This window comes from Phascolarctos cinereus, unplaced genomic scaffold, assembly GCF_003287225.1.
Source record: "Phascolarctos cinereus isolate Bilbo 61053 unplaced genomic scaffold, phaCin_HiC Scaffold_9;HRSCAF=440, whole genome shotgun sequence".
Classification (NCBI taxonomy): domain Eukaryota; kingdom Metazoa; phylum Chordata; class Mammalia; order Diprotodontia; family Phascolarctidae; genus Phascolarctos; species Phascolarctos cinereus.
The window spans coordinates 219,915,858-219,943,713 of NW_027556402.1; the positions used below are offsets into that span (position 1 = coordinate 219,915,858).

Below are 27,856 nucleotides of genomic sequence, written 5' to 3' on the forward strand. Positions count from 1 at the left end.
TTAAGTAAAAGTGGAAACCCCAAATGTAGAACTTTAAGATGCTGAAAATAATGCCTGAAATTGAGATTATTCTATTTAAGGTATGGCAAGGGGAAACCTAGGCTTGCTTCATTACAAATTTGAACAGGGGAAATAATTGTCTCACTACATTCTGGAATATTTATTAGTTTGGGGTACAGCATTTTATTTTATTTTAAACTGTATTGATGATCTTTGTTTTAACATCAACAATTCTTTCTTGACATCTGTCCCCCTTAGGAGTGGACTTTGTGGCAAAAAACAAAAATAAAACAAGCAAAACCAACCAACATGGTGACTGAATATAACAGCATATTCAGCATTCTGTCCCTGTAGTTCCTCTCATTTCTACCAAGAGAAAAGAAACCCTTTTCATCTGTTCTCCAGGGCCAGGATTGATCATTATAATTAATCATGTTTTGGTTGCCTTTCTGTCTTTTTTTCATTTGCATTATTAGAACTGTGAGCCATGACATTATGATTCTATGATCCTTCTCATTTTGGGACTGACTTCATCCCTTTTCAGAGAATGTCTCTGGAAATCGAGGCCATGGCTTGGTGATATAGCATTGGTGGAAGACTTTAATAGTTCTGTCTCCTTAACTCTGCATCAGTTCGTAAAGTCTTTCCCATACTTCTCTGAACTAGTCCTTGTAGAGCAATAATTTTTTATCACATTTATATACAACAATTTGTTCAATTATTCCCCAGTTAATGATCACATACTTTATAGTTTTTTAAGCCATTAAAAGTGTTTTTTTTTAAATATTTTGTTGTAATAGGGAGCCTTTTTTGTCTTTGATCTACTTGAGTTATATGCGTAGTTGAATTAAAGGGTATGATAAGTTAAGTGACTTTTCTAGCGCTATTTGAAATTAATTTTGAAAGCAGTTGGATCAATTCACGGCTCCACTAACATGTATTAATATGCCTGTTTTCCCTTCCAAGACAACCCCTCCAACATTGACTATTTTTGTCTTTTATCTCCTTTGCCAGTTTGATAGTGTGAAATTAAATCTCAGAGTTATTCTAATTTGCATTTATCATATTATTAGTGATTTGGAACATATTTCATATGGAAGTTGACAGTTTGCAATTCTTTTTAGAGGTATTTATTCATAACCTTTGATCAATTTTTCTCTTGGAGGCAAAACTCCTGGTCTTATATAAATTGGCAGCTAGGTGGTATAATGGATAAAATACTGGACTTAGAGTCAAGAAAATCTTAGTTAGAATCCTATCTCAGCCACTTACTAGTTACATGAACCTGAGTGAGTAACTTAACCTCTCCCTGATTTAGTTTTTCATCTTTAAAGTGGAGATAACAACAGCACCTACCCCAGAGGGTATTTGTATGGATTAAATGTGGTAATATGTAAAGTGCTTTGTAAACCTTAAAGTGCTACATAAAAACTAGTTATTATTATTGGTATCACATATCTATGTATATGTGTGTATGTACATATATATGTACATACACACATACATATATATTTCTGTTAATCCTTTATGTATTTTGGATATCAGGATGGTGTCAGATATATGTTTATTACTAAGTTTTTTCCATTCCAAGTTTTCTTATTCTAGCTGCATTGATTTTGTTGATAGAAACATATTTTTTTTTGCTTGTATAGGCTAATAGCTATTTTATCTATTATTATTTCCTCTATCCTTTGATGGGTTAACAATTTACACTATTACTAAAGTTCTGAAAATTCTCTCCTATCATTATTCTCTAATTTTTAAAATAACATGACTTTTTATATTTAAATCACACACACACACACACACACACACAAAACATTTGGAACATAGTATTCAGTAGAGTTCGAGTTCTTTTAATTCAAAACCCTTTTCATTCTTGCTTCATTTATTATTTCTTTTAGGATTCTAGACCTCCTTTTCCTCTGGATAAATTTTGTTATGATTTTTCTAGTTTTTCAAAGTGACTCATACTTTGGTATAGTACTAAATCTGTAAATTAACTTAGTATCACATTTTATTTTGTTGGCATAGTCTGACCATAAAAAGCCTCCAATAATTTGTTATGAGTAATATTAATAATAATGATAAAATTCTTCACTTTTGGAGCATCTTGTAGTTGTATTTAAATATTGATTATGTCTTGATAGATTAACTCCTGGGTATTTTATGTGCTGCCTGGACACTTTGAGTGGAATTCCCCTTTCTATGGTTCCTTCTTTTATTTTGCTAGTATTTTATAGGAATGTTAATGATTTCTGTGGGTTTATTTTGTTACTTGATACTTTTCTAAAGGTAATACTAGGATTCTCTGATTCTTCTTATAGGATATTTTACACTTATACATATACATATGTGTATGTATATGTGTATTTATATGTGTGTGTATGTACAAGCTTTCATTTCCATTATCTAGGGTCTTTTCTTTCTTTTGTTCTAATATGAGATGTTTATGTGATTCTTTTTTTAGGCCATAACTTTTGTGCAGAAGGACCCAAGTGTGGTGAAAATTCTGAGTGCAAAAACTGGAATACCAAAGCTACCTGTGAATGCAAGAGTGGTTATATCTCTATCCAAGGAGACTCTGCATATTGTGAAGGTAAACACAACACTTAACACAGCCATTTCAGTGAAACCTTGTGAGAAATGTAATCTCCAGTGCAAGATTAATGGGAAGAAGCTGTCACAAAGCTGAGATTTTATGTTGTTCTAAATGAAGATTCCTATGGGATTACCTCTGCTTACCTGAGGTGCCAAGCAGATGGAAACAATGTCTTGTGATAATCCAATATCTTTATATTCCTTAGTATTCAAGCTTGCTTAAGATAAATGTAACACAACTAAAGGTAATTCAGGAAAGATAAAGCAATGAGGGATTGTGGGAGGTGGATGAATATCTATGTTCTGCTATCACCTGGCCCCATGATTGCCAGTTAAGCCAAGAGTACAATGTATATCAATGTACTTGGGATGATTATCAGTTATTTGTGTTACATGATGACTATCCATTGAATGCAGCCTGTTCTTGGAGGGGTCCCTTTGTGGTTGTGATATTAACTGTCTTCGAAATGTTCGACATGTGTGTGAGGATGGTTTGTTGTCAAGACTTTTGCCTAGGATTAGCTTTCTTAATGTCTAATACTAGAGACAGAAACCCCTAGAGTACTCCAAGTAGTAGGCAGATATTTTAGTTTCTTTGGCACTTGTTCTGTTCAGTATTGGCTTGATGGTTGAGACAGAAGAGCCCAAGATCCTTAGCCTCAAAGTTCTTGAGGCCTGGAATTGGCAAGCCCTGCTGCTTAGCTAACTTCAGGTACTTGTTTGATAGTCGCCTGTCCCTTGGCATGGTGAGACTTCTGTTATAATTTTGTTGATTCCTGGCTTAGTGCCCAGATAAAACCAGGGGTCATCCCAAGATCATCTCTTATTGTGGTAGATTAGGGATAGTTCTTGTTCACTGGCATTATTTCAGCACTGGGACCCAGTTGGAAGAAAAAAACAAGCCAAACTACCAATGGCTATAACCTACTGTATGGGTCGATCCAGTGAGTAGGGTGGATGGGGTTAGGAGTATCTCAACTGCAGTTGGAAGGTGTATAGCAGGAGCTGTCCCAAAGGGATCCCGGAACATTGATTTAGGGGAATCTGGCAACAGGTCAGAGTTCTATATTCTTCCATAAGAAATGATCAGATAAAACCTGACCAATCCATTAATTCTTGTCATCTTCCTGATTAACAAAGATCACTGCAAATGGATTGAAATCATCAAGCAAAGGTTCACATGGGAAGGCTACAAGTCAAAGTACCGTCAATGGGCACCACCATAAAAAATGGGACTCAGGCATGATTTAGCCTCTAAGAGGACTTGAGGAAACATGTCAGGACTCCATGGACCTAAAATTAGAGTAAAGTTTGGGGGAGCCAAGATCATAGAACCCAAATATGGGGGGAAAGCCAGGGGTACAATTTTTGGTATAAATAGAAGTCATGGACTTGGTTATAGAGAACAGTCTGTATATAGACTGAGTCATTGGAATTCTGTTACAGAATCAAACTGGGACTAAGGATGTGGATGAAAATGAAAACATTCAGCTTAAAGTGTAGTAGAAAGAACACTGGGTTTGGAGACAGAAGGCCTAGATTTGAACATTGACTTGGCTACTTTTTGGCTATGTGATCTTGGCAAGACATTTCCCTTCTCCAACTCGCAATTCACATATTTATAAGTTTAGTTTGGACTAGATGATCTTTAAATTTACTTCCATCTTTCAGATCTCATGATCTAGGGGTACTTACCTTTCCACTGCCTGAGAAATGAATTGGTCCCAAAGCCCAAGAGGTAGGTGTAGTTGAACCACAAGGTAAAGTGACCACAACTGTAGAAAGGGAATGATAGAAAGGAAGGTAGCTCATGGGAGCCCCAATAATCATGAGAATGACTATAGTCTTCCATTGGAAATGACCAGATAAACTATAACCAGTCAATTAATTTCTGCCATCTTCCTGATTAACAAAAATCACTGCAAAATGAATTGAAGTCTTCAAGCAAAGGTTGCATTACCCCTGATCAGGTTGGTTGTAGGGGAAATTCTTCAGGTCTAGATGGAATTTGGGTTCCCTTCCAACTCAGAGATTCTATGACTTAATTTGAATTCTAATTTCTAACCATGGAAGTCTATCATTCTAACCATTCTAAACTATGGGAGTCTGTCTTAGGACTGTGGATTTAGAAGTATAAGGGATCTCTGATGTCTTCAAGTCCAGCCCATTCATTTTATAAATGAGAAAACTGAGGCCAAATGGACAAGTGACTTGCCCAAGGTCAGACAGACATATGAGGGGGTATTTGAACATACAACCTGCTCCTGTGATTCCAAAACCAGCGTTATTTCTGCTGCACCATTATGAATATGATGGATGGGTTGGCCACATTAAAATATGCCTTCCTGCCCTGGATAAAAATTGCAAGGGCATCTTGAATGTTCTCAACTGCACTGCATGTTTGTCTGGTGTTTATTTAATATTAATTGTTGCCAACAGTGATGAGTTCCTCAACATTTTCTCATTATAACCACAATCTGCAATGTTGTATTCTTTTAATAACTTAACACATCCCCTGAGGATTTTGCTTTAGCTAAAGCCTTCATGATGGTTATTGTGAAATTTCTTTGAAAATTTCTTTTTTTTTCTTTTATCACTAAAGCTGGGGATAAGTTCCTGGTCTGTAGCATTGCTTCTACTATTCCCTCTCTGAAGAGTTTCTCCACTCACTCCAGGGATCATAATGGCAATTGATGCATAGTTGTACTTCTTTCACCCTAAGTTTTCTTGGTAGCTCAGTTTTATGGATTTATTCTTGCTTAGAGAGATTTGTCTTTTGGCAGACTGATCCCACCAGGTTTTAGTTTTGCCTGTTAGTTGCTAATGTTCAAAGTTCTTCTAGTATTTTTTGCTGACTCTTTTCTTTTTCAAGTATATAAATGCTTTAAAAAAAATTTTTGGTACTTTCATGACTGCTTAACCTCCAAAATGTGATTACTAATCTCCTAGTGTTCAATACTTTACATTAATGTAAAATGGTCACTTTTGGAGCTTTTATGTTATTTTTTTCTAATCAGGAAATTAACACCAACCTTACTTCAAAAGAATCGTGACATTTTGTGTATTTATTCCATGGAGTATATTGATTTTAGATTCATAGATTTATCGTTAGAAGGCAAATTGGAAGCCATCTGGTCCAATCCATTATCTCCCTGCCTCCACTTTTTGTAAAGGGAGAAACCACAGCCAAGGTATGTTTATTTGTGTGTGTGTGTGTGTGTGTGTGTGTGTGTGTGTGTGTGTGTGCTCATGTGTGCTCAAGGTCACACAGGTAGTAAGTGTCAGAGGCAGAATTTGAACCCAGGTTTTTTGATTCCAGAGCTTGACCCTTCTGTGCTTTAAAATAGAGCTTCTTAACTTTCATTGCTCCATGGACCACTTTGGCAGTCTGGTGAAGTCTATGGACTACTGGTCGGAATAATGTTTTTAAATTTATGAAATAAATACCTAAGTTTACAAAGAAAGCCAAAGGCTAGTGAAAATAAAGATGTAATTTTTTCCTTTTAAGTTCACAGAGTCCATGAAATGTCTATGTATATGTATATGCATATATACATGTATATATATATATATATATACACACACACACATACATATACATATATATATATATATACATGTACATATACCTATACACGTACATACATACGTACCACCCCAAGGTGTCTGTGGGCTCCAACTTGAGGAGCCCTGTCTTACAAGATCATCTTCTTGAATCAATCTGTCCCCCATGCCTCCCCGACAAAAAAAAAAAAAACCCAGCATCAGCTTATAGCTATCACAGGCACATGGGATTATGTATTTGGAGCTAGAGAAAACAAGAGAGGTTATTTGGTACCCTCAATTTGTAGATGTTTATACTGAGGCCCAAGAACTTAAGTGTATTGCCCAAGATCATGAAACTAGCAAACAAAGATAAATCTCTTTGTAATTAGTAGGATGATCCTTGCACAAGGGTACCTTTGCTGGGCCTATGGTAAAATGTCAAGTGGTCAAAATGAACTTGATGACATTTCTCATGACACCATCAAAATTGGTGGAAAAGCCATAAAGATAGTTACAATTTATTATCAGTCAGAAATATTTGTTAAACATCTACCATATGCCAGGCACTATGCTAAGCACTGGGGATATAAAGGTGAAAGATAGTCCCTGATCTGAAGGAAGTTCGGTAGGAACTATCAATATGTGGGCTCTGTGGTCTAGCCTTAAAAGAGTGCATCCATGTCAGGACAAGGCATTGGAGGAGGAATTTTTTTGGAGGGAAATTGTTCTCAGTGTACAACTTGTTTGAGTCTCACTTCTTCATTTTCTTGGAAAAATCCAGCCTACCAGGTGAGGTTCTGAATTTTGGAAGTGACTTTCCAGTCCTTCATATTATAGGGCAGTAGAATCTGAGCAGCTATTATGAATGAATGAAATAAAGTACCTTGAATGGATTTAAGTTCTGATTTCACTATTGAAAACTAGCCATTGAAACTAGCCTTCTTTTTCCCTTCATCATCTGAACCCTACAGGAATCCTAGAGAAAATTGTTGGCATGGCTTCTGCTATTCGTTCTGAAGTCTTGCTGTGGTTTGTTGATTCTTCTATTGTTTCTATCTATTTGTTTGCAAATGAAGGCAATGTGGCACAGTGGAAAGAGCAGAAGCTCTGGAGGCAGAGGGCCTGGGCTTAAATTCTGCCTCTGATGGTTCTCTATGAGTGGTACCTTGGACAGGTCCCACAACCTCCCCAAGCCTTAATGCTGGTAGAGGGAGTTTCTTCATGTAGAGTTCTCTGAAGTAATGAAATCATAGGTCTGACACTCCTCACTCAACCCCCCTCCCCCACAACAAACAGACAAGCAATGATTAGTAGCAGTCATGTTACTAATAGCCATGGAGTATATACAGACAGTGATATCATAGAAGGCAAGGACCTTATAAATCAGGGATGCTGACCTGTGGTTAGCAAACTTTTCATTGTGATAATTATTTTAATATAACTGGTTTCCTTTCTAATTCCAGGTATTGGAGTTTACACATTTAACGTTATTTTGAGAAGAGGTCCATAGACTTCACTATGCTGCCAAAGGATTCTCTCTCTCTCTCTCTCTCTCTCTCTCTCTCTCTCTCTCTCTCTCTCTCTCTCTCTCTCTCTCTCTCTCTCTCTCTCATACACACACACACACACACACACACACACATACACCCCCCCCAAATGATTAATAACCTATTATAGAACATTTAGTCTGGCCTCCTCAGGTTACAGATGAAGTCACTGAGGCCTAGAGGTAGTAAATGACTTGCTTAAGGAAGGGGTACCGGCAATAGACCCCCTTCTGGATCTCTGCCTTGCCATGGCAGTGGGCTTGTATAGTTCAGTGAAACTATGCGCTATGCCTGTGCCAGAGTGACCCAAGATGCACAGGGCATAGTGCAGAGTTCTATAAAAGGTCATTTCCTTTCTTTGGAGAAAAGAATTGGCAAACCACTCCAGTATCTTCGCAAAGAAAATCCCATGGGCAGTTGTTATGTTCCATGGGGTCACAAAGAGTTGGACATGATTAAGTGACCAAACAGCCACAGCAACCAGATATAGAAGCCATTTCTCCCGATGCACTAAATCCAGTGTTTTTCGACTACCTTGGAGCTGCCTCACTCCACTTTTGTGGCAAGGATGTTGTCTGGGCTTCATACTTGTCTCTGTGTTTATTAAGGTTTATCCCACTCTGACCTGCCTGGAAGTAAAAAAGAAGTATACGAAATGTGACAAGTATTTGGGGGTTCTGGGTTTACCTTGTTGTGGAATGAGTGAGGTGCTGGAGAGGGGCCATAAACAGGTTATTTTTAAGCCCACTGAAATGGAGTGAAAATGGACCCATGTTGTAGCTCCCCTAATGAGCAAGACTGGCTTGCAGATTAAAACAAAATATTAGGTGCATTATTGGGTCTCTCTCAAGAAGTCTCTTCAAGTACTCAGTGGAAAAATAGGCACAAAAGGCTTTCCATTTTCCTTAACTTCCTCTGTTCTCAGTTGAGATATGGTATATTAAGGACCCCCTTCTGTACTACTGCAATTGTAGGAGAGACCTCTGTAGACAGTATCAGGACTCCGGGCCAATCAATAGAGGATAATAAGGCCCTTTGTCAGCTAGGTTACAATTCACAGCACTCCTTTTTATTTTGTCTTATCCGAGTCAGACAGGAGCATTTCCCACATTGAAAAGTGCCTTCATTGATATTTTAGTGTCTTAGGAATCCAGAGGCAGCAAGGCCTGAATCTTTTTCTGTGGGACATTGTCTGCAATGACCAGGCCTTCTTAAGTAGTGTTTGAAGTATTAGCTGCAAAAATTAGGAAAGTCTAGCAGTCTAGACAAACTAGTTAGTTAATTTGATGATATCAGTGGTCATCCTGCCGCTAAGTGAGGAAGCTTGAGTGTAATTTAAATCCCGGTTTTGATGTTATTTCTTTAAATATTGACCTCCTAGATGTGGAGTTCAGATAAATACACTCTTGCTTTAAAAAGTGGGAATTTAGGGGCAGCTAGGTGGCATAGTGGATAGAGCACTGGCCCCGGAGTCAGGAGGACCTGAGTTCAAATCCAGCCTCAGACACTTATCACTTACTAGCTGTGTGACCTTGGGCAAGTCACTTAACCCTATTGCCTAGCCCCCCCAAAAAATAGAGATTTAGGGTATTTTTCTGTTTTTATGGTCATTGAAGGGAGTATCCAAGAATAATGGAAGGTATGAGAGTTTGTGTGATAGAGGGGAGAGAGCTCTGGCTCTGGGGTCAAAGGATCTGGGTTCAAATCCTACCTGACACTACCTGTGTGACTTTGGGCAGTTTTCACTTTGCCTCCTTGGGTTTCAGTGTGCCCATATGTAAAATGAGGGGATTAGAAAAAAACTCTAAGGTCCCTTGTAGCGCTAGTTCTGTGATCATGTGATCTCATTTCCAATCTTACCTCTTCTGCTACCCCCATCCCCTTGGGTGAGTCACTAAGACTCGGTTTCCTCACCTGCAAAATGAAGGGCAGTTGGATAAGATGGCTTTTTAGGTCCCTTCCAGATTTAAAAGATCTATTCTATGATCCTATATGTAAGGCATTGTTCAAGGTGCTGGTAATACGAAGACAAAGGTAAATCAGTTCCTGCCCTCCAGGAGCTTATATTTTACTGGGGGTAGTGTGCATACTGGAAGCAAACACTGTCTTATGGGTTATCTTATTTTATCCTTGTGAAGTACACAAGGGGAGCTGGATGAGTCCCATTTTACAGATGAAAACACTAAGCCTTTGAGAGTTTGCAATTTACCTTAGGTCACAGAACTAGTAAGTGGCATTAGGATTACATCCCAGGTTTACTGAACTGCCAAACTATTGTACTTTTCACCACACTGCAACAGTAGATGAAGTAGAGGAAAGTCTCAGTGACGAGGAGTCAATTTCTGTCTTCTGAATTGCCTGCTTAGTCTATTATCAAATACTCTAGTCAGCACATTACTGTGGCCAGGCATTAGAACATTTGCCCTGGCCCCAAGTACCTTCAACCCTCTTCTGTACCTGGAAGTTACTATTCTGCAGAGATGGTGGACACTGAAGATTGGGGTGAAAGTTGTGATTCATATCTTCATTTTTGAGCACTGACACTACTGCAGGGAAAACAGATCATTTCCCTGAGTATAAGCTAGGTCTGTGATGGGCTATGGGGGCCAAGCATATAATACCCCCTCCTCCCAGTAAGGAGAAGGAGCTCAGCAAAGGAGAGAAATAGTGATATTATGACCCTGGGCAAATCACTGGACTTACTTGGGTTTCAGTTTCCTCATCTGTAAAATGGACTCAATTATCACTAAGCTCCCTTCCATTTCTAATTCTCTGATTATATTTTCAGTTTATGTTTCTTAGTTTTGAGGGAATTTTGTGGTCTTTATGCTTTCCCCAGGCATGCTTTTCAAAGTGTGTTGGCTTGAACTGATATCTTTAGAGGGAACTAGCCCATAGGGAGGGATAGCAGTAGCACCAGTAGTAGTAGCATTAGTAGTAGTACTAGTAGTAGCAGTAACAATAATAGTAGCAGCAGCAGTAGCAAAAGCAATAGCAGTAGCAGCAGTAGTAATAGTTAGTAGCAGCAGCAGCAGTAGTAGCTGCTATTATGTTGAATAATCTTTTAAAATTATTTTATGCTTTTAAATATAACTCAGGTCACACTTATTTTTCATTTTGAAAAGTTTTATTGATGCCCCCCTTTTTTACATTAGTCATTTCCTGTTACACTCCTTTCTATCAGTGAAAAACAGTTAATTTTACCAACTGTCAAGGTATGCAGCATTCTGATCTGTTAGTCTGGGGTGGGAAACCTGTGGCCTTGAGGCTACATTTGGCCTTCTAGATCCTTAAGTGTGACCTTTGGATTGAATCCAGATTTTACAGAACAAAAATTTTACGGAGTTTGTTTTACAGAACAAAATTTGAATTCAATCAAAATGCTGCACTTAAGGCTCTAGAAAGCCATGTGTGGCCTCAAGGCCATAGGTTTCCCACCCCTGCTTTAGTCCCTTACCTTTCTACCAGAAGACTAGAGGTGAATCTCATCATTTGTCCTTTGGTACCAAGATCGATCATTGCATGTAGTAGCAGTCCTTCATCTCAAGAGGCTTCCATTTTACTAGGGGTGGGAGGAATATGACAAAAGAAGGCTTTCATTTAGGTTACTTCATTTTATCCTCATACTAACCCTGCATACTGCACAAGGGGATTGTGATTATTCCCTGGGAGTTCATCTGGGAAGCATCCAGGTGGCACAGTAGATAGCCATCTGAATCTGGACTTAGGAAGACCTGGGTTCAAATCTGACCCCAGACACATAATAACTAAGCAACCTCGGGCAAATCATTCAACCTCTGGCTACCGTATTTCTTCATCTATAAAATGAGGATAATAATTTCACCCCCTTCCCAGGGTTAGGGTGAGGATAACGAGAGAAGATATTTGTAAAGTGCTTCGCATGACTGATATGCTATATAAATGTTAGCTATCTTAGGGTCCTTTTCATTTGTGTTAATCGTTATATAAGCTATATTCCAGTTCTACTTCCCTCTGCATCAATTCATGTATGTCTTAGCAGATTTCTTTGAATTACTCGTATCAGTTGTTTCTTGTGGCACAGTAACGATTCTTTTTATGCGTATACCATATTGGTTTCCTATGTTATTGCTATCACCAAAAAAAAAAAATTCTAGCATTGATGCTTTAGCATATTTGGGATTTTTCTATCTTTCTTTGACCTCCTTATAGTTCTATGATGCTTTACAACTTAAAAAAGTGTTTTCATGTCTATTAACCGAATTTTGTCTTCTCAACAACTCAGAGATGGGAGCCAGAGATTATTATTCCTTTTTACATATTAGTTAGCGATTAATAGAGCCAGGACTTAGAATCAGGATTTCTGACATCAAATTCAATGTATTTGCTGCTGCTCCAAGTTACCCCTCTGTGGAACATACTCAGCCGCTGACAAACTGTAGGGCTTGCTGGATAAGGTTGAAAATTTCCAAAGGTTGAAGACGTAGGGGGAAGTGTTAGTATCAAAAAATGGAATTACATTTTTGTTTAAGGAAGTGAATAGCGTACTGATATGAGGTTGTACCTCAGGTGGATTGAAAATGTTGTTGACACTAGTAAATAAAGATAATGTTGCATACTGATGACTTAGGAAGGTTTGGAATGGTCAAAATCTCAAGGAAATATAGAACTCACAACAAGATACTTAAGACAAGCCAGCTTTGTTGAGGAGGTCTGTCTACCCCTCCCTCTCCCTTCTCTCACTGTCTTTTGCTCTCACTTTCTCTTGGCATTCAGGGAAGATGGTGGAAACAGGTCAGATCCTCTGGGTGCCCAGGTGGAATTGATCACCTTGCTGGAGACTTGGAGGGAATAGGGTGCTCTCGATGCACTTGACCCTGAACCAGTAAAGTCTTGTGGGTTTTTAATAGTGTTCTTATCTGGGTCTAGAACCAGGCATTGGGAGCAGGAAGTAAGGAGGCTGTACCTGAAGATTAGTGCTAATTCATAATAGTGGTAGAAGGGAAGACTTCTGGGGAAGGAATTCTTTGTTATGAGGGGAGAGGAGGCTACTGGGGACATAACAGTGGGAAGAGGTAACATATAATCTAGATGTTTAAAAGTTTAATTCTTGATGATAGATGTGGAGTCAAGTTAGACAAAGATCATAGCTTGATTTTGTCACATTCAAAGGCAGCATGGGGTCTTTCAACCTTCAAACTCAAATACCTAGTGTTTTCATAGTTCTCAAATTCCTGTCATCTAAAAGGCACCTTGACCTATCTCTGCCTACACGAAACTACAAAAGGTTGATGAGATGGGAGGTTCACTCCAACCCCAGTCAGCAGGAGCATTCCTGATGCTACCTCAACTACCTTCAGTAAACTTCATGAATTTATGATGTAGCAGACAGATGTCATATATCAATCATGTGATCTTAAACTGAATTAAAGGATAGTGTAAAAGGTAAGAGAGGTCACAATCTCACTTTATGCTGTGTTTGTCACAGCAACCCTGGAGTACTAAATTCAGTTCTAGATACTACATTTGTGACCAAATATTGACAAACTGAAATAGATTCAGAGGAGGGTGAATAAGTAATGGTGAAGGGACAAGAAACCTGAAATTTTGCCTTGAAAAAATGAAGACTTGGAGTCATGCTCATGGTTGCTATTTCAAATATTTGAAGGGACTCATAATTGACATAAGATTTCTTCATATAATTCTAGGGACCAAAACTAGAATCCATGGTTGAATGTTGCAGGGAGGAAAATTTCAGCTGAATACAGCATAAGGAAGAGGCTTCAAACAGTTAAAAGCTGTTCCAAAATGGAGTGGAGTGGCTTGTGAAACAATGAGAATTTTGTCACTGGAAGTATGCAAACAGATGCTGGGTTATAGTCATGACGGGTGTTACCAAGGAGATTCCTGAATAGGATAGGAGATGGGACCGAATCATCTCTGTTTCTCCCATGGCTGTGAAGGTGTATTTCTAGTTAACTAAGGGGAATCCAAAGTACCCATTTTGTTTCAGTTATTCATGTACATATTACCAAGATATAGCAGGATCTCTGTAGCCTGGGCTCCATACTGTGTTTGGGATACTGTTAATTTAGGCTACAAAGAACACCTCTATCAAACAGCTACCCACAGATTTAAAATCCTTTAGTGACTGACCATTTTCTATAAGATCAGATTCAGGCTCATTTAAATGACTACTGGTCTCAGTTAGCTGACCATTTTTGCTAGATAAATGTGAGTCTCAAGGTAACTAGCCTCAATGATGAGGTGTTTAAACACTGAGGTGATAGATGTGGAGTCAAGTTAGATGAAGATTGTGGCTTGATTTTGGCACATTCAAAGGCAGCATGGGGTCTGATGAAGTGGCCAAGGTGGGTTACCATGAGGCTATTTGGCAGGATAAGGGTAGTGCAAAGATGTTTTAATCTAAGGTTTGGTGACTTTATCAGTCAATATCAGTTATTAGGCTCAACAAATTAATACAGAACTGCTCTCTGGAACTAGGTGACATTTTCCCTTTTGGTGGCTCCAACAGGTGCTTGAGGGATGCCATTATCTTTTAATTTGAAAGAAATGAGTATTAGTTTCTCAGTTTTATTCTGTTTGGCTGTCCTCACTAGATTTAGGATTTTCTGTAGTCTCTGTCTAGACAGTCTCACTATCCATATTTTCTAGCAAGGATATCAGAAGGAAAATCAGAAAGCCAGGGGTAGTGAAATGAACCCCCATCTTTTTACTTGTCTCTGATTTTTCCCTCCAATAGTAGAGCATTGACATTGTTTCCGGGGACTTTTATAAGGAGATGTGGCCTGGCTGCTCAACTCACATTAATTATCCTCAGCGATCCAGAAAAGCTCTCTTCTCTATCTCTTAATTAATCAATCAATCAAATAAATGCCATGATTTGTCAGGTACTGTCCTAAGTGCTATGTTATAAATAGATATATTAATCATTGTCCAGTGCACAGATTTGGAAATTGGCTAATACAGACAATAAGAAGACAATATGGCAGATTGGCCAATATCACACCCTTGAGGTACTTTGATTCCCACTTCTGGATCTACCATTCAGCTCTCGTGTCTCTGTTGACTCAAGCTGTCCCCAACCTCTATGTGGTAACTCCTTGTGACACCTCTTAGTTTTTTTTTTTTCCTGGAAGTGATCTGAAAGTAATTGGTGGCCAGACTAGGACAATGATATCCTTCCACTACTTTTACCTTTTCAAAGAACATCCCATTAATATTTCTTTTGACTTATGGTACATAGTGTTTTATAATTTTATGGGGTCTCCTTGAAAGACATTTTGCGCTAAGTATGATACTTAGCATTTTTATGTGGCTAAAAAAGGGAAAGAAGGCACAGAGGCCGCACCGAATAAAGCAGTAAGAATAAAAGTTGGTCCACCTTGGTTTTGATCCCTAAACTGACACTATCTTTGCTGGTCATTAGGATATTCTCCTGGGCTTAGTTGTTTTCATCTGAGAAAGCTGAACCTCAAATATCTTTCTTATACCATTCCCCCAACCCGATTCTATCACAGAATTTAAGTTCAACCGGCTTGCACTTGACAAATGAGCTGTACATTAGTCATAGACAGTGGTGCATTGGATTATGTGGGTATTAGGTGGTGGCTAAGGGAATGATAAGGCATGGGTGGTAAATGCTTATCAGCATTAGTCATTTTAAGTTGGGTTCCATAAGCTTGGGACTGCCAGAGTTTAAGGGTACCATGGGTATTATCTAATCCACCCCCCCCATTTTTCCAGGGGAGCAAAGCCACATAGAAAGCTGTGACAGAACTGGAATTAGGAATTTAGACTTCTTAACTTCTAGGACTGGGTTCTTTTTGCTATACCATTTTAATAAAATTCAGTTCAGAAAGGATTTCTGAAGATTCTACTATGCATTAGAAATGTAGCAGGAATGGAAGAAGATTCAATAGAAGTAAATGACACAATTCTTTATCCTACAGAGCTTTCCACCATGTTAGAGAATCAGTCAATCAACAAACCTTTTTAAGCATCTACTAGATTCTACGTGAATATACTGATGATACAAAGTCACAAATGAAGTAATGCTTGACCTCAAGGAGGTCTATTGAAAGAGACAGCACCTACACATACAAGTATATGCAAAATAAATACAATGCAATTTGAAGGAGGAGGAACTAGTAATTGCGGTGATTAGAAAAGGCTTTGGCTGAAAGGTGGGAGCTGAACTGAGCTTTGAAAGGAAGCAGACATTTTAATCCAGTGGTGCCAAACCCAAATAGAAAGGGAGGTCAGGAAATCATACAGAAGGATCTCTGTTGCATATTGGCTTTAAAACCATATATTAATGTTATCTATGTTTTTTTGTATTTTTATTTATTTTATTAAATATTTCCCAATTACATTTTGAGCTGGTCTGAGCCACACTAGGGAGTATTATGAGCCACGAACCCTCTTTCCTGAGAGATTAGGGAAGGGGAGGAGCAACACATTCACACATCCAAAGCATGGAGATAGAAGATGAAGTACCAAGCCTTACAGCAAGAATGAATTAGAAAATAACATATCAGCATAAAATAAAATGACAAATTGAGCAAAGTTATTTAGGGCATAAGGTGTTCCAAATGTATGGAAAGTGAGGATGGGCTGTTAGGAAAGGATGATATAGTGAATTAAATTATCAGGAAAGCCTTCATGGAGTAGATGTAGTCTGATAGTGGTGTCAGTTGGACCTAAGGCGTAGTGGATCAAGGTGGAGGCTGCTTTTGGCAAGGACCCTGTGCTATAATGCAGGCATGAGGTAATGAGGGCCTGGTCTAAGATGGTGGCAGAAGGACAAGAAAGGTGAAATGATCTGGGAGATGTTACTAATGGTCAGTTAGAAATCATATGAGAGACAGTTACTTAAATGCTATGTATATACATAGCTTCAAACCTCCAGGCAGAGATTTAGAGACATCTGGCTGGTTGAATTTTTAAAATTTCATTTGGAACTTGGCATCTTTTTAACAACAAGTTTTAGGGGGCAAAGTATTGGCATACTTCAATGTATATAAAATTGAAAACAACCTTTCCTAAGAGTGTTCAAATTACACCCGGTGCATCTTTACATGAATCTATCACTTTTCCTTTTGGCAATGACTAACAGGCTTTGTAGAAAGGAGTGTAATAGGCATCCATGAGATACCACACTACAGGTTCAGAGGCTCGCCCTCATTCATCTCTGTTGCATATCCCTTTCCCTGTTCCTGTTGCTGCTGAAAATGGATTTTTGTCTTTTGCTGCTAACACCTGGTTTCTCATTACTCTCAATGAGAGCAGCTGGAGTCTCACTAAGGAAACTTAGTTTGGCAGACAGATTTCAAAAGAGTGTTTATTATTGTTGTTATTGTTTTTCCCAAAAAAACTTTCTGTTCATTTTTTTTTTGCAGTGGGATAGTAGCTAGTATAGCAGAGTTACCCATCAGTATACACACGAAAACACACACAAAGATGTGTGTATATGTACATATGTGCATACACATAAATGCACAGTACAATACATGCATATACATACATGTGTGCATATGTACATATATGTGTATACATATATACACACACCCACACCCACCAAGTTGTAATTTCATCATGTAGGGACTTCTGGTGATGAAATATCTTCTACTAAAACAGATCAGTTTTTTCTCTGCAGCTGTTTAGCCATAGATGAGTTAAATGACTTACCCAGGGTTACAAAGCTGGTGCTGCTTAGAGGAGGGCCTTGAACCCAGGTCTCCATGACTGTGAGGTTGGTGTTCTATCTGCTATGCCAAGCTGCCTTTCTATACTTTTCGTATGTGTTTATTATCCAGCATTCATGCTAGACACGTTAAATACTTATTGTGCCAGGTGTTGTATTGGTAGAGATCATATGAAATTTGACTAAGCCATCATCCCTGCCTCTTTGAAATTTAAAATAGTGCAGGCATAAGACATCTGTAGATATTCATAAGTCAGATATTACATAGTAAGTGCTTTGGAGATGTGTAAAATAATGTGCCATGGGACAGGGGAAAGAACACTGGTTCTAGAGCCAGAACACTTGAATTTCAATCCAGCCTCTGGTCTTAGTATGTGTGTAAGCTTGGGGAGTTCCCTTTTCTACCCTTGCTCTAACTTTCTTCTTCTATAAACTGAGGCTCAAATGGATGCCCTTGGGTTCCCTCTAGCTCTGGATCTATTTACTTATGAAAGTTAATAACAGGGGGAGTCAGGGATGATTTCATGGAGGATGTGATCTTTGTGAATGGATAGGAATCCATTCTAGGCATTGGGAGGAGTATGAACAAAGATGTTGAGGCCTGAGAGTAAGAAGGAGGTTCAGGGGTTAAGAATGTCATGGCACAGTGTCAGAGAACCTGAGTTGAGGTCCTTCCTCTACCATTTAAGATCTGTATGACCTTTGGCAAGTCATTTAATCAGAGTCTCAGTTTCATCATCTGTAAAGTAAGGAGACTGGACTAGATTATATAGCTCTAAATCTATGAGACTCTGAGACTGTGCAGACAAGTTTGGCTGGAACACAATGTATATGCAGGTGGGAATTATGAAGTACAGCTAGAAAGGAAGATTGTACCCGGTAATGGAGGTCCTTGATCACCAAACAAAGAAATTTAACTTTTATGCATTGGCAAATAGGGAGTCACTAAAGTATTTGAACAAAGGAGTAACATGATTATATATTCAAAATAAATCAAGTAAGTTTTCATTATACCTCTGCTGTGTTCTAAGCATGGGCTACAAAGACAAGAGAAATGATCACCAATGAACTTATGTTATAAAGGTGCCATAACATGTACATTTGATAATAAATTCTGATTTGGGATCTGTTAAGTTTGACATTTCTATAGATATCCAAAATAGAGATCATTCTGGTAATGATGTGAAGATATTTCCTCTCTTGGAAGCTGGAAGAGAACAAAATTAGAAAGTCCTATTAGGAGGCAATTTTAGAAATCCCAGAGAACTGAAGTGAACATCGGTATTCAGATGGCAATGAAGGAAATAGAATGGAGGATTCATATAGGAGGGATGTGTTAGATGTAGAATAGGTAGGCTTTCTTAACTGATTGGATATAAAAGATGAAGGAGAAAGAAGAGTCAGAAATAGCCCAAAGTTTTGAACATTGAGACAATAAGAGTAGTGGTGCTACAGACAAATGATAACATCAGAAGGTAAAACAAGCTCATGGGAGACTGATTTTAGAAATGATAAATTTAAGGTGCCACTGTAATATACAAATCGATGTTCTTCTGGCAGTTAGAGACACAGGTACGATGTTCAGAAGAGAGTTCATAAATGAGAAAACAGATGTGGCATTCATTTGCATAGAAATTATGGTTGAAGCCATGAGAGTGAAGGGAATAGCCATGGAAGATTATGAAGAGAGAGAAGGAAGGAGAGCCAGGGTCAGACCTTTGGGGATACGCACATTAAAGCAATGGGAAGAGGATGAGAAGCCAGTCGAGGAGAAAGAAAAAGAAAAGTTAAAGAATAAGGAGGAGAACAAGGAGTGTTGAGTGTTGCTGAAGTCAAGGTGGGGAGGGGGGAAGGATATCCAGTAGGATGGTGTAACCAACGGGATCAAAATAAGTTAAGAAAGAGGAGAATTTTTGAGAAGGCCCTTGAATCTAGAAGGCATTGGTGCCCTTTAAGAAAATGCTTTCATGTTGCAGAGTTGAGGAGAGAGTGCATAGTGGGGAAGTAAAGGCATGGGGTTTAGACAGCTTTTTATTTTTTTTTTAATTTTATGAAAACATAAGATTTATAAAAGCTTCCAGAGGAGCCATACTAAGTGGTCACATACTTTTCTTGAATGGATGTTTTTATTTGACAGTAGAGTCATGACTTCAATGAGGGCTCTGAGCTTTAATGTTTCCTTCTTTGTTCCAGCAACCAAGCTTGTCCATTCTATAGCTGGTTATCGAATATGCAACACTCTTGAATTCAGCCCAACCCAGATTAAAATGTAATTGAAAAATACGTAATAAAAGAAGTAAAAGTAGGTAACAAAAGAAGTAAAAATATAAAAATATAACATAGATAATGTTAATTTGTGGTTTTATAGCTCGATATACATCTATAGGGATCCTTACATGTGATTTGGTAGCCTCAGTTTTCTTTTTGACTTTGACAGCACTGGCCTGACCTTCTTGGATCTTCACATTGCTCTGCTACGTCGTTTGCAAAAGGATCACACATACCAGGAGCAATTCATGAAGTCTTTGTACAACAATTATGCAATGCTGGCGATCATTCATCTTTCATTATATCAGAATGTATTCTTCCCAAACTATCTCCATCAGGATGATACATTTTGGTCATGAAATATGCTGTAAGATCTGCCATTGGGTATTCTCCTAGAAGAGGCAGTTTAAGTTCAGAAGTCACTCCCTCAAAAGGAGGAATCCAGGGGGCCTGGAGTGACCACATGAAAATAACAAGTGCTGCTTTCATTGGGTTCTGCTTTTATCCCTAGAATTGATTTTGCCAGCCAGTGCTAGGTTTCCTTGGTGATTTTGGGGGGCATCTGAAATTCAGCCTCTGGGTCTTCTGTACACAGCTTAAGAAGGTTAACAGTGAAATGAAGGATAGAAATGTTATAGTAGTTATGTGGATTAGAACACAAATTCTTTTTTTTAAGGACATGGGGGACTAAACATGTTTGTAGGAAGATGGAAAGGAATTAACTGGAGAGAGGAAGATCAGCATTGAGGGGAGATGGCTCGGGTAAGATCCTGGTGGACAGTTAAAGGAATGAGGTTAAAGATATAGATAAAGGGATTCACTTTAATGAGGAGTAGCAGGGTTTCTGTGAACAGAGGGAAGGAGGAGATAGAAGGTAATGTTTATGAGCAATATTAAGGAATGAAAGTGAGAGGGAAAATGAGTGAGTTTATGCCTGAAGTCAGGAGGACCTAGGTTTAAATCCAGCCTCAGACACTTGCTAGCTGTGTGACCTTGGGCAAGTCACTTAACCTTGTTTGCCTCAGTTTCCTCATCTGTAAAATGAACTGGAGAAGGAAATGGCAAATTGTTCCGGTTTCTTTGCCAAGAAAACTCCAAATGAGGTCACAAAGAGTTGAACACAATTGAATGATAACAACTATACATTTATATGGTAGTTGGTGAAGCCAGCATTTTTCATGATTTTATCATTCAATGCTAAGTGTCTCTGGAGGTATTTACCTGGAGATGGGGATTCGAAAGCCTAGAATTAGAAGATGTAAGAGTTTCTAGGATAACAGCTGATGTTAAAGTGGCCAGGCAGGGCCTGCCTCTACCTCTTGGATTCCCTGGCTTTCTTCAAGTCCCAGCTGAAAATTTGCCCTCCACAGAGAGTCTTTCTCAATCCCACTTAATTCTAATGTCTTCTCTCTGTTGATAATTTCCTATTTATCCTGTACATACTTTGATTGTACATGGTTTGTATTCCCCATTAGGTTGTGAGCTCCTTGAAGATGTGGACTGTCTTTTGCCTTTCTATGTATCCCCAGCACTTAACACAATTTCTAGCACATAAAAGGTGCTTAATAAATGTCTATTCAATTATCCACTAGTACAATTACAGGAGATAGTGAGATTAAAGAGATGCTGCTATGGGGCTGAATTTGAAATGCAAGTGTGGAGGTTGAATAATTTTGTGATCAGGCTGTTAGACGGGTTACCAACACGAATGCTTCAGTTCCTAAGGATATGACAAGAAATGGGTTGGAGAGGAAGACCTTGAGCCTCAAGTCATTGAGATATTTAGTGAAGTGACCTAAAAGTTTGTAGATAATAGAAACAAGAATAGAGTGAGGTAAGACAAACAGAATGCATGGATCTTGAAAACAGAAAGGTCGAAAGATGGTGGTAGAAGAATATAAGGTAAGTAGAAATAGAGAGCAAGAAATATTTCTACCCTTTTCCCTGTGAGTTGGAGGAAGTGGAAGAAAGAGTGTCCTTCGTGGACTGTGGAATGTGGCACCCTCAGAACAGAACCAGTTTTAAGTAAAATAATATTTGAGGAGTGATAATTGAAAAATTTGTGGATAATGGAGGGAAATTTAATAGCAAGTATAAGCAGCTTATTATCAACAATTACAAACAAAGAGACATAAAAAGATTTCATCAAAATGTGTATAACTGGAAAAGGAAGTGAGCCATTCATATAGGGAGAATGAGAGTTAATAAGGAAGTCTGAATGTGGTGCTTGTATTTACAATATTAAAAAAAATCGTGAGTCAGGTCTTCAGGTCATTTGTTATATCTGCTAGGGGAGGATATATAAAACAGGGATAAGAACTACATAGGATGAGAAGGTTTAGATGGATTATGAGCTGTTTCAATGTAGGGACTATGGGCACCAGTGAAATGACAGACCCATTGAAGTATAATTAAGAGAATCTGGGAGGAAATAGTCTGGGCATGCTACTTGTATCGTAGATGTTGAGACCAGATGACTGGAACCTGGAGAGCTGATGATGGGAGGTAAATTAGTGTGACATAGTCCACTGGCAAAACTTAACCAACTGGAGAGTCACAGGTTAACTCAGGTTTGAAAGTAGAATTTGTAGCATTACGTATAAGTGCCTGTGTACTTACAGCTCATTCGATTTGGGGTTTGCCATATATCATTGGAGGGGATTTGGGGGAAGTGGTTTAATGGATAGAACTTAAGGGTTTAGAGTTGGGAAGATTCGAGTTCAAACATTGCTTCAGACACATGCTAGCTATGTAACACTGGATAAGTCACCAGACCTCTTTCAGGCTGAGTTTCATTATCTGTAAAATGAGGAGCTGAACTAAATGATCCCTAAAGTCCCTTCCAGCTCTACCTCTGTGAACCTATTGTCATACACAGAATGCAAGCAATGGCCAGAACAAGACCACAGCATTAGTAAAAACATGGTGAAGCAGACAAATACCTAATGCATGTTCACTTGCTCAATTTCACTCTTACATTTCTACTTGAATTTCCATTCTTATGCTTTGTGACTAGTTTTCTCAGAGACCACAGAGTTGTGGAGTCCATTGTTCTAGACCTTTCACAAAGCAGATGACACTCCAAGATCATTAGGGTGTAGTCACTCCCCCAATTCCCCATAGAATTTAAGTTCTATGAGGTCAGAGACTATCTTACTTACCTGTTTTTGTGTCTCCAGGTCTTAGTAAAAGTGCCTGGATCATAGTACATGCTTAACAATGCTTGCTCCATCCATCCATCCATCCATCCGTCCATCTATCTATCTATCTATCTATCTATCTATCTATCTATCTATCTATCTATCTCTATCCATCCATCTATCCATCCATCCATGTATCCATGTGTCTATGTATGTATATATGTATCTATCTATGAAAGAAACAAACTTATGGCCCAAGCAACACTTGGAGTTATTGTCTATTGGCCCTGGTTGAACCCAGAAAACCCCTGGACATTCCCTCACCATTTGGAAGACAGGAAGAATCTCATTTGAACCCCAGGAAGGGAGGGAAACTCCAAGGTTATGGTTCGATGTCTGGTTCATTGGACACTCCTGGAATGCTCCCCATATCAGTCTAAAATTGTCATCATGGTGCTCTGCCTTGAGGAGCAAGCTGCCTGGTGGGCCATCCCCTCCTTTACTGAAAAGGACCCTTTACTGGACAACATGGAGGATATCCAGGAAATTTTTAATGCCCTCTCTCCCCCTCTCCCTTAAAGTAAGGTTGCTAATCAGATCTAGCAGAGGCAAGGGACTGTAAGTTGTTTCTCATAAGTTAATAAATTGTGCCAGCTGCTTCTGCATTTTAGAGCACAATATTTGGAAGTAAGAAGATCTGGGTTCAGGTGTTAATGGTGATGCTTACTACCTGAAAGACCTTGGGGAAATCACTTTATATCTGGGCCTTTGTTTTTTCATCTATTAAATGAGGAAGTTGTTTTAGAAAATCCCTCAGGTTCTTTCTAAATTTTATTATCCTTTAACTTGGCATATAATGCACATGCTTTTGGATTAGTTTTTGGACGGTTTGTTCTAAATATCTGGAATGAATCAGCCTGGTTTTGGTGTGGAGGAAAAGCGCTGATATTGGCTTCAGAGGAGCTGGATGCAATCCTGTGACTTGAATGGGTCATATTTTCCTCTCTCAGCCTCAGTTTCCTTAACTGTAAGATGACGGGATTAGACATCCCTTCCAGCTCTAAATATAAGTCTATGCAGACTTGGCAACCAATCTGCTCTTAATTATCTGTTAGTGGGCTCACATTGAGTTATACCTTCAGTTATAGTAAAATATATAAGCTCTTCTATCCATTCCACCTCTAGCATTTTCCAAATTTACTGAGAATTGGTTTCACAATTCCTGGAGTCTAGGGCAACTTGGGGGGGGGGTAGGCAGCATGCTTAGGTCATCACTTCTGTATCAGCACCCATGGGGGTGGGGAACCTATGCATAGGCTCCTTACTTGAGAAGGAGCTGGTGGCACAGTGGATAAAGGGTTAGAGCCGAATGGTTAAGTTATTTACTATGTGGGGTTTTGAACTCAGGCAGACCTGAGTTCAAATCTGGTCTCAGACACTTACTACTTGACCCTGAGCAAGTAATTTAATTGCTGCCTGCCTTGGTTTCCTCAATTGCAAAATGGGGATAATAATAACACCTATCTCCAAGGGTTATTGTGAGGATCAAATGAGATAATATTTGTGAAGAAAAAAGTGCTCAGCACCGTGTCAGGCACATCGTAGGTGCTATGTATCTGTTCCTTTCCCTTCTCCTTCCTTGACAGATAAACAGGGGGTACTACTTTTCTGTTGTCAACCCAAAATTAATCTATCCCTCAGATCTCCTCCATATGTCCACCCATTCTTGACTCCTGAGAGTTAACTTTCAGGTCTGGAGGTACTGTGGGTTCCAACTATGTTGGGTAGTTCAAACGTTATGACTTGCTTCTGACCTAGTAGGAATTGGAGGATTACCGGTGAGAGTTGAAACAATTTGCCCACTTTGGTCCAGATTAAGCCCCTCTGGGTCCGTGTGAGAATCTACTGAAAAATCCTTAAGTTCAGTATAACTCCTTCTATGTATAATGTACCTTCAGTCTTGTGGGTGGAAAACCACACCCTGGAATATTATCTCTAGAGATATAAATACAAATAGCAGGACAAGCCGGTCACTCAACTTATAGAATTTTTTAATGACTTAGTCAACTCATCCATTCCATATTTGTTCTAGTATATGAAGGATGATTTCTATACTTGCTATTTTCCTTCCTTACCCTGGACACTGCTATTACCAAAGTCTGAGTGAGTTGGGGGACATCCTGAATGACTTGCAGCATAAATTCAATTCAATTCAGTAAACATTTATTAAAGACCTTTTATGTGCCAAGCACTGCCCACGATGCATATAAGTAAGGGAGCAATCACCTTTCCACATCACTGACTCTCCAGTACACACTCGCTGGATCCTTAAATGTGCACAACCAAGTATGACTATCATCTTATAGACTTCGAATCACTCAATATTTAAGGAAACTTAAGGAAAGGGTAGTTGGCCCTTTCCCTCATCACTTAGCCCGTCCTGTGGTCTGGCATTAATCTTCTCGCTCCATATTCACTGATCTTTGTTATGACAAAGTCATTTCAACTCCGAGCCCTCATGTACTACCTGTAGTTGTGGGTGGGTAAGAAGGTTACATTCTTCAAGCTCTCCTTCATTCCCAAATGTGTCCTGCCCTTTCTTTTCAGATCCCCTTTGTGTATAGATTTTTCCCTATGAGAATGTAAGCTTGTTGAAGACAGGGACTTTCTTTTTGCTTGTATTTGTAATTCTGTGGCTTAATAAACACATTTTCTTCCTTCCTTCTTCCAAAAGTGATAGGGTCATATCCGGTACCTAGCAGACTGGCAGGCATATGGACTTGGGGGGAAAATATGGGAGATAATAAAAATGTGCATGCCTCAAATTTGGCAGAGACCTTTCATAAACATCATTCCTCTAAGCCATGGCCTTGAGTATTGAAGAGCTGTCTATGATGAATAAAATTGTGTAAGCCCGTGACCTGACTGGCAGGATTTAATCATTGCATGCATGGTGGACCCTTCCAAGACCGTGCTGGCTGGTCAGCATTAGGGCAAGGTAGCTAGAGAACACAAGCAGTTCTCAGACTGAGCTAGACAACTGGTTAACTCCCTGGCCTCCCTGTTCCAGGGCAGAATCCCTGCTTCTGGTTTTCTCATTCCATTTGGCTCCATAGATTTCAGTTTCCTGAAAAAAACCCTGATACCAGCTGGACCTGACTTTTGGTTTACACTTTGCCCAGTTCATCATTCAGACTACCTTTTTCCACTCTGAAGGGGGAATTATCTTTCCCTTGCCCAAGTGTTTCCTGCCTGTGTTTCCCTTACCTTGAATAGGATATTACACATTGGTGCATTAGAGTGAGGCTCCATGAAGTCTCTTCCCAGGTGTTCTACTGTGTATCCTGTTGCCTTTTGAGGGCAGCTTTGAGCTCTACAGACTCCTATTGGGAGAACTGCAGTAAGGAGCTGGTGGTTTGATGCAGGAGCCTGAGGATGTCACAGCCACAGATGTCCTAACACTGTTCCCCCTGGAGTATGGGTGGAATATTCAATTTCCTTTGGGGAAAAAATAAATTTCTCACAGGATACACTTAATAAATATAAAAACAAAGAAATGGAGGGAGAACTAGGACATTCTTTTAACATGATGCTGAAACCCTGGATTTCCAAGTCTTTGCTTGGGCATTTTTGGAATAATTGATGAATCACGTGAAGTCCTGGGGACTAGATGATTAGAAAAGTGGTTCCAGTGTGTGCTTATTATTCCCTTAGTGCTCGTTGCACCACATTTGATGTTTGCACCTGTCTGTGTGCACTTATCACGTATTATTTTATATGATAGCTATTTGTGTGTATGCTATTCCTCTATTTGAATTTGAGCTTGAGGGAGACAAGCTCCCTATGTTATCTAATCTTTTCATCTTCTCCCAGTGTCTAGCAAAGTGCTCACTACACATAGTAGGAGTATAATAAATATTTATTAAATTGACTTATTGAATCGTCAAAATCAGACAACATATACACTACAATTCTCATCTCAGTGGGTTATTCTTCACACATGAGTAACACTTTCTATGAATTTGTTCTTAGCATTCTGACACCGGACTTTTTTTTTTAAAGTATAAAAATATAGTATCTCTTGTCCATTTCAGATTCACAATAGTAAATGGGTACACTTACTAAACCTAGACCTTCAATTATCTTTGATGGGCTGTGATTGTAATTGGATATTTCTCTCAGATTCCCATAGGTCAGCCACAGAAGACTGAGTGAATGTTAATATGGTCAGGCTTCAATAATTCAGACTAACTGGAGGGAGGCTACTCTGAATGAGTTAAAGTCTGAATTGTTGATTTTTTAAAAAAGGAAATGTGACTTTGATGACTGAAATTAAATCCTAATGTAATATACTCCCTTCAGAGGGGCATAATGCCTTGGATATCACATAGACTGTTTTTTCTCTCATCTCTTGAGACAAAGCAGTATCATTGTGTGCCTGTGGTGGGACTGAAAGGAGAGCCCAGGAAAGAACTGACCTAGAGTACAAATGATGCCTTTCTGCTCCTAGTAGCCCAGAAGTACAGAAGGAGTTGTAGGGTCAATAGAAAATGAAGAGAGGAGCTAGGGATGGAGGATGAAATGAAGTGAGATCTGGTACAGCCATTGGAAAAATAGCCAGAGATCTAGGTGCTCTCTCCCCATGCTATAGGGAAAGAAGGCAAGATGGTGGTATCCCTCCAAAGATAAAAATATATAGATTGCTCCATTAGTGACTGGTCAGACCCTGAAGTATTCCAAGCCATTAGCTGGGAGTGTTACCATTGTTCTGTTATAAATTATGATTTTTTGGAACAAGTTTACTTAGAAATGCCTGTGGGCAATCCAGGAACATGAATTTTCCTTTATCCTTTGGTTTATGGATTGAGGATATAGGGACAGTTGTAGAAGCCACAGAGGAGACAGTGACCCCTTCCTCCATCAGGGCTGAGATATCAATCATCCAGCCTATTGGATTTTCCCCCTCTCTAATGGGGACGTAATCATGAGTCCTTCATATATTTCACAATTATGCCTTCAGGTGCCATATTAATAGGAAGCTAGATCTT

The 27,856-nt window shown here is 39.0% G+C and overlaps 1 protein-coding gene across 2 annotated transcripts in view; it reads left to right on the forward strand.

Moving 5' to 3' along the window:
• Positions 1-27,856, forward strand: part of NELL1 (neural EGFL like 1) — an 876,262-nt gene that overhangs the window by 245,367 nt on the left and 603,039 nt on the right. For both annotated transcript variants that reach the window (XM_021002019.1, XM_021002018.2), the window contains exon 12: positions 2,471-2,599. In XM_021002019.1, the coding sequence (XP_020857678.1) occupies positions 2,471-2,599 (129 nt within the window). The remainder of the gene's footprint in view (positions 1-2,470; positions 2,600-27,856) is intronic.